General features: G+C 49.3%; 2 protein-coding genes across 3 annotated transcripts in view; one reads left to right on the top strand and one right to left on the bottom strand.

Annotated features, from left to right (window-relative positions):
* Positions 1-4,197: 4,197 nt before the first annotated feature.
* LOC129506162 (basic proline-rich protein-like) lies at positions 4,198-6,115 on the bottom strand. The gene is made up of 5 exons (XM_055319615.1): positions 6,032-6,115; positions 5,626-5,801; positions 5,372-5,551; positions 4,417-4,620; positions 4,198-4,357 (listed from the first exon to the last, which is right to left on the bottom strand). Exons 1-5 carry the CDS (start codon positions 6,113-6,115, stop codon positions 4,198-4,200), a joined length of 804 nt encoding a protein of 267 aa, XP_055175590.1.
* ARID3B (AT-rich interaction domain 3B) overlaps positions 5,414-6,542 on the top strand; it is a 54,598-nt gene continuing 53,469 nt past the window's right edge. For both annotated transcript variants that reach the window (XM_055320099.1, XM_055320098.1), the window contains exon 1: positions 5,414-5,502. The gene's annotated coding sequence lies outside the window, so the exon portion shown is untranslated. The remainder of the gene's footprint in view (positions 5,503-6,542) is intronic.

Genomic DNA, 6,542 nt, shown 5'->3' with positions numbered 1-6,542 from the left:
TCTTTAGATGCTAAGCAGCTCCAAGAAGTACACCCAACCAAATCCAGCCTAATGGATGCAAAGAAATGCCGTGGGTATCCTTTACCTTTTACTGCAAAACAAACCACCTCAAAATTTATTGCTTTAACTTTAAAACAATAAACATTATTTTTCACTGGTCTGTGGGTTCAGCAGACCACAGCTAATCTAGGCCAACACAGCTGGACTTGGATAGTCTACAATGGCCTGGCTCACATGTCTGGTGGTTGGCAGGTTAGTTGGTCTAAGGGGCCACACTCATATGTTTGGCAATTGGTTAGATGTCAGATGAGGTGTGGGCCACATGCCTCCCCTCACCCTTCAGGTCATCCATGAGTTTTTCACAGGGTGGTGGAAGAGTTCCCAGTAAGAGAAACCAAGCCACAATTTCTAAGCACTTTTTAAAGAATCTCCTTATATCAGATTTGCTAATGTCCCATAGAACAAAGCAAGTCAAGTGGCCAAGCCTAGATTCAGAGAAAGACTACACCTCTTGAGGGAAGAAGCTGGAAAATAATAAGGCTATTCAGTTCACTTTCCTATACTTAGAAGATAAAAGAGAGATTGAATGATAGTCCTTATAACCAGGATAGGTGATTACCTCAGGGTTAAACATATTTCTCTGGTGAGACTTTCTTTCTTTCTTTCTTTCTTTCTTTCTTTCTTTCTTTCTTTCTTTCTTTCTTTCTTTCTTTCTTTCTTCTTTTTCTTTTTTTTTGAGACTTTTCTAACTACTGAGGTCATTTGGTGAGTCTGCCCTCTTGGGTCCCCTACTGCACCTGAGGCAAAGAGATAAAACCAAAGATGTAGGCAGAGACTAGGGTTCTGCAGGCTGCATGAAGGAATTTCGGTCTTGATCTCAAGAGCAACGGGAAGCCATAGAGCATTTTTTTTTTTTTTGCAACTAAAATGCTTTTATTTTTATTTTTTAATTTTTTTTTATAAATTCATTTTTTATTGGTGTTCAATTTGCCAACATATAGAATAACACCCAGTGCTCATCCCATCATTTTAAGGAGAGATAAAATCAACTGGGCTGCAGTGAGGATAGTAATTCTAGAAACTTTTCCAGAAAGGGGAATAGTGAGATAAGCCTTTAGTTATAGAATATGGGGTCAAGGGAAAGATTTTTTGTTTCTTTTTTTTTTTTTTTCAAGCAAAAGATGGTTGAAAGTAGAACTTGATAGAATACTGATGGAAGGATCCAGTATTGCAAGAGGTTAAAGGGGAGCCCTGGGAATGGGGAAGAGAACTCATGCATACATGAAATGTTTGGCTTACAAAAAATTATCATACAATAAAATTGGTTGTATTTTTGTTGTACAGTTCTGTGGATTTCAACACATGCATAGATTCATGAAACTGCCCCCACAATCAGGGTACACAAGAGTTTCGCCTTGTGAAACCTTCCTTTTTGCTATCCCTGTACTGTCACTCCTCCACCCCTAACTCCTGGCAACCACTAACTTACTCTCTATCACTACAGTGTTCATCTTTTCAAGAGTGTCACTTTGAGACTAGCTTTTCATTCAGCGTAATGCCTCTATTGTTATGTTGTTGTAATGCCAAGTCGTTGGGTATATCAATACTTCATCCTTTTATATTGCTGAGTTTTCATTGGGGTCAGTTTCTGATAGCATTCCCCAGGTCAGTAGATGGTTTCACCATTCTACCAGTTACTCAGGCCAAAAACCTTGGCTTCATCCCTGACTCTTGACTCTCTTCTCCAATCCATCACATCCAATCCATCAGTAAATCCTGGTGGCTTTACTTTCAGAATAGACCTGGAATCTGACCACTTCTTACTACCTTCAATGCAGTCACCTAGCTCAGGCCACCATCATCCTTTGCCAGGGCTAGTGTTTCTCCTCTAATCATACCTCCACCTTCAGTCTGTTCTCCACACGACAGCTAGAATAAGCCTTTTAGAGCCTTAAATTGGATAAGGCCACTCTTCTGTTCAAAACTCTCCAGTGGTTTCAGTGTTAACAATCCAAAGTTGTCACCATGGCTTGAAAGATCCACGTGACTGGGCCCTGACTACTTCTCGGATCTCTTTTCCTGCCACCATCCCCCTCACTCAGTCTGTATCAGCTATAGGGATTTCCTTGCTATTCTGTTAGCAAGCCAAGCATGTTCCTGCCTCAGAGCATTTGAATCCGTTGTCTTCTCTGCCTGGAACACTCCTCTAGATATCCACATGGCTTACTCCATCAAATCAGTTCCACTTTCTGCTTATCAGTCCTTCTCTAACACCTGAAAGAGCAGCTACCTGACACCACTAACCCTTTTTCTGCTTTGTTCTTCATCATAGCACATATTTGTTTTTCTGTCTCTCAACACTAAAAAAGTCTTTTAGGATAGGGACTTTTTTATTGTTCCCTGCTTAATAAGCACCTTGCCTGGCATATAGTGTGAGTTCAACGAATATTTGTGATTTAATAAGTTATAGGAGGAAAAGACTGAATGGGAACACACGTACATTTCTAGATTTTAAGGCATTCTGCATTTATTTCATTTTAATTTCAGTATAGTTAACATACAGGGTTATATTAGTTTCATGTGCACAATATATTGAGTGAATAATTCCATATACCACCCAGTGCTCAAGGGTACTCCTTAAGAGACAAGTGTAATCCTTAATCCCCATCATCTGTATCACCCATTCCCCCCACCCACTTCCTCTCTCATAATCATGTTTGTTCTCTATAGTTAAAAATCTATTTCTTAGTTTGTCTTTCTCCCAACTTTACTCATTTAAGTTCCACATGAGTGAGATCATGTATTTGTCTTTCTTTGCCTGACTTATTCAACTAACCATTATACTTCCTAGTTCCATCCAAGTTGCAAATGGGAAGATTTCATTCTTTTTTCTGGCTGAATAATATTCCATTGTGTATATATCATGTCTCCTTTATCCATTCGTTTATTGATGGGACACTCAGACTGTTTTTATAATAATTTGGCTATTGTAAATAATGTTGCAATAACCACAGGGGTGCATGTATTCTTTTTTTTTTTTAAGATTTTATTTATTTATTCATGAGAAACACACAGAGAGAGAAGCAGAGACACAGGCAGAGGGAGAAGCAGGCTCCCTGCAGGAAGCCCAATGTGGGACTCGATCCCAGATGCAGGGATCATGCCCTGAGCCAACTGCTGACCCACCCAGGTGACTGGCATGTATTCCTTTTAAATACTGTTTCTATATTTGGGGGGTATAGGGCATTCTGCATTTTTTGTTACACACAGTAAGATGATCAGGGGAAGGTGTATGGGAAGTGTAGGGTTACAGATTTGCAGAGATAGCAGAGAGCAAGTTAACCAGAAAAATATTACAATGAAATTTCCAGGTACTGTTCAGAGCCCATTTAAGGTTGAAATTAATAACTTAGTGACGCCAGTCTGTTCATCAGGAAAATTTTCTACAGGATACAGGCATGGAGAAGCATGTAGGTCCGTCTAGGGCAGAGGACCTGGGTGGGGAAAAGGGAGTGGCGGGCACGGTTACAACCAAGAGTAGGACTGTAATGGTGTACCATCATATCTCAGATACATAAGAAGGGAAGTGAAGAATGTGGACTAATAGAGGCTTTCTTACTTTCTTTTTTTTTCTTTTTTTTTTTTTTTAAGATTTTGATTATTCAAGAGAGACACAGAGACACAGGCAGAGGGAGAAGCAGGCCCCATGCAGGGAGCCTGATGTGGGACTCGATCCTGGGTCTCCAGGATCACGTCCTGGGCTGAAGGCGGCGTTAAACCGCTGAGCCACCCGGGGATCCCCCTAATGGAGGCTTCCAATGAAGTTAGGAAGTTCCTAGGCAGTCAAGCTGAAAGCACATCAGGCTGTAACTGGAAGAAGGCTGTTCCAATTACTAATCTGTGATGCGATAACATTTCTGGTGACAAGTCCTGATTTTTGACTAGGATGGGGGGGTGCTGATGTCAGGGTCGCTAGAGATGGGGGGCTGCTGTCAGGGTTGCTAGACATGGGGGGCTGGTGTCAGGGTCGCTAGAGATGGGGGGCTGATGTCAGGGTCGCTAGAGATGGGGGGGCCGATGTCAGGGCCGCTAGAGATGGGGGGGTGCTGATGTCAGGGTCGCTAGAGATAGGGGGCCGATGTCAGGGTCGCTAGAGATGGGGGGGCCGATGTCAGGGTCGCTAGAGATGGGGGGGTGCTATGTCAGGGTCGCTAGAGATGGGGGGCCGATGTCAGGGTTGCTAGAGATGGGGGGGCCGCTGTCAGGGTCGCTAGAGATGGGGGGGCTGCTGTCAGGGTCGCTAGAGATGGGGGCCGATGTCAGGGTCGCTAGAGATGGGGGGCTGGTGTCAGGGTCACTAGAGATGAGAGGGCTGGTGTCAGGGTCGCTAGAGATGGGGGCCGATGTCAGGGTCGCTAGAGATGGGGGCCGCTGTCAGGGTCGCTGGAGATGGGGGGGCTGATGTCAGGGTCGCTAGAGATGGGGGGGCCGATGTCAGGGTCGCTAGAGATGGGGGCCGCTGTCAGGGTCGCTAGAGATGGGGGGCCGATGTCAAGGTCGCTGGAGATGGGGGGGCTGATGTCAGGGTCGCTAGAGATGGGGGGGCTGATGTCAGGGTCGCTAGAGATGGGGGGCTGATGTCACGGTCGCTAGAGATGAGGCCCAGATGGTAACGGGGCCTCATTAACCCACCTGACATTATCCAGGTGGCAGATAGGCGAGAGGAAAGCAAGAGCAGGAGCTGGCCGCCCCAGTGAACGGCAGATCTCGAAGGGCGGTTCGACAGGCGGCAAAGTCTTAAGAGTAAGCGTCGGGGAAGCGAGGGTTTTTCCAAGAGGGGAGCGTCTTCCACACAGAGCGCCCCCACCCTCTGGACCCGGGAAGGGAGGATACGCCTTGCCCAGGGGACGAAGCATCCTCAGGGGGCAGCCAGGTCTCAGCCCAGGAGGTTCACGGGAACACTGACCTGGAAGCGGGAATCTCAGAGGAAGATCGACTTGAAAGCAGGCAGCGCGGGAAAGCAACCGAAGCAGAAAAAAACCCCGCGGGCAGCCGTCGTGTTTCCTGTGTCTTCCTCCCAACCCGACGCCGCGCCACACCACCCTCTGCGGCCGCAGGGCGCGCGGACGAGGAGCAACACAGACAGACTCTTTTCAACTCCGCGCGGAAGTCCTGACGCCGGAAGTCCGCGGCGTGCGCGCCTTCCCATTGGCCGAAATCACCGCCGGCGTCCGTCCGCTTCCGCCGCCGACTCGGCGGGGCGGGGCCGTCCCTGAAGTCACTTCCTGCTTGGCCCCGCCCCTCGCTCCCTTTTTGGCCGCTTCCGGCCTCAGGCCCCGCCCCGGCCAGTGCGGCCCCGCCCCGGGCTCGCGGCCCCGGCCCCGCGGCGCCGCTTCCGGTGCGGGCCCCGCCCCGGCTGTGGCCCCCGGCTGCGGAGGAGGCCGAGGCGCAGCGGCTGGAGCCGGGGCCTGACGCCGGAGGACCCCGGAGCGCCCCGGTCGGGTAAGCCTCGTGGGGCCCGGCTCGCTCAGCCGCGCGGGGGCGGGGGCTGCTGCAGGTGGAGGGGCCGGAGGGCTGCGAGGGGAGGCAGGTGTGCGGGGGAAGGTGAGGGCGCGGGGAGCGGACCCCACGCGCCGCGCACCCCGGGGTGGGGGGTGAGATAAAGAGATGGGAGCTGCGAGGGCGAGGGTGATGCGGTCGGGGCGGCCGGGGAGCGCCCGCGGATTGGCTGGAGGGCTCGGGGGAGGTCGGAGTGATGGGGCGGGGGGGGGGCCCAGGGCCCCGGCCCGGCGGTCCGGGGGCTTCGGGGGAAATGGGGGAGGGGGCCGGGTTTAGGGACGGAGTGGCTTAGATTTGCGAGGGACACAAGTTTTCTCTATGTAGGCAAGTGGCATTGTTGTTTGGACCTTTCTGCTTCGGGACGGGGTAGGTGGGCTCTCGGGAGGAGGGCGTGTGACCTGGGGCACTGAGTCCTCTCCATCTCACCGAGGAGGCAGCCCCCCCCCCCCCCCCCCCGCTGGGGACAGCGCGCCGGGAAGATGGTGCGGCCGCTCGGGAGGCGGGGGTTCGGGGCCCGGCAGGGCCCGGCTGAAAAACGATTCCCTTTGCGATACATTGTAGTGATTATAAAGGAAGTTTTTATTATTATTATTATTATTATTATTATTATTATTACTATTATTATAAGGAAAGTTAAAATGATCACCCGATTGTTTGCTGTAGTCTTTTAATTTTTTTTTTTTTTGGACGCCAGTTTTTTTTCTTTTTTTAAATCCTCAATGTATATCCTTTTGCCGGCTGGATTGAATGCTGGATTGAAAATCTTTTCATATTTCGTTACACTATAAAGAGGGCCAAAGCCGACTGAAAGAAGCGCTAGGGGCGTTAAAGTCACACTTTCTCAAGCGCCAGGAGAGGAAGTTAAAAAGGCAAGTAAAGAGGCAGACTGGGATTTGAGTCTTGCACTGAACGCGAAAGGCCAAAGCAAGCGCTTCTCAGATAAACAATGAGAATTTTTCATCTCTACTTTTTTCACCTCGCTT

This window comes from Nyctereutes procyonoides, unplaced genomic scaffold (genome assembly GCF_905146905.1).
Source record: "Nyctereutes procyonoides isolate TBG_1078 unplaced genomic scaffold, NYPRO_anot_genome, whole genome shotgun sequence".
In the NCBI taxonomy this organism is placed as follows: domain Eukaryota; kingdom Metazoa; phylum Chordata; class Mammalia; order Carnivora; family Canidae; genus Nyctereutes; species Nyctereutes procyonoides.
The sequence above is the reverse complement of the archived record's forward strand: the minus strand, read 5'-3'. Positions and strand labels throughout refer to the sequence as shown.

Coding starts and splice junctions, on each gene's coding strand:
- LOC129506162 (XM_055319615.1), bottom strand. CDS start 6,115: ATGTATCGCAAAGGGAATCGTTTTTCAGCCGGGCCCTGCCGGGCCCCG. Junction 4,621..5,371: donor GGCGCCGCGGGGCCGGGGCC/GCGAGCCCGGGG, acceptor CCCCATCTCTAG/CGACCCTGACATCAGCCCCC. Junction 4,358..4,416: donor GACAGCGGCCCCCATCTCTA/GCGACCCTGACA, acceptor TCTCATCTCTAG/TGACCCTGACACCAGCCCCC.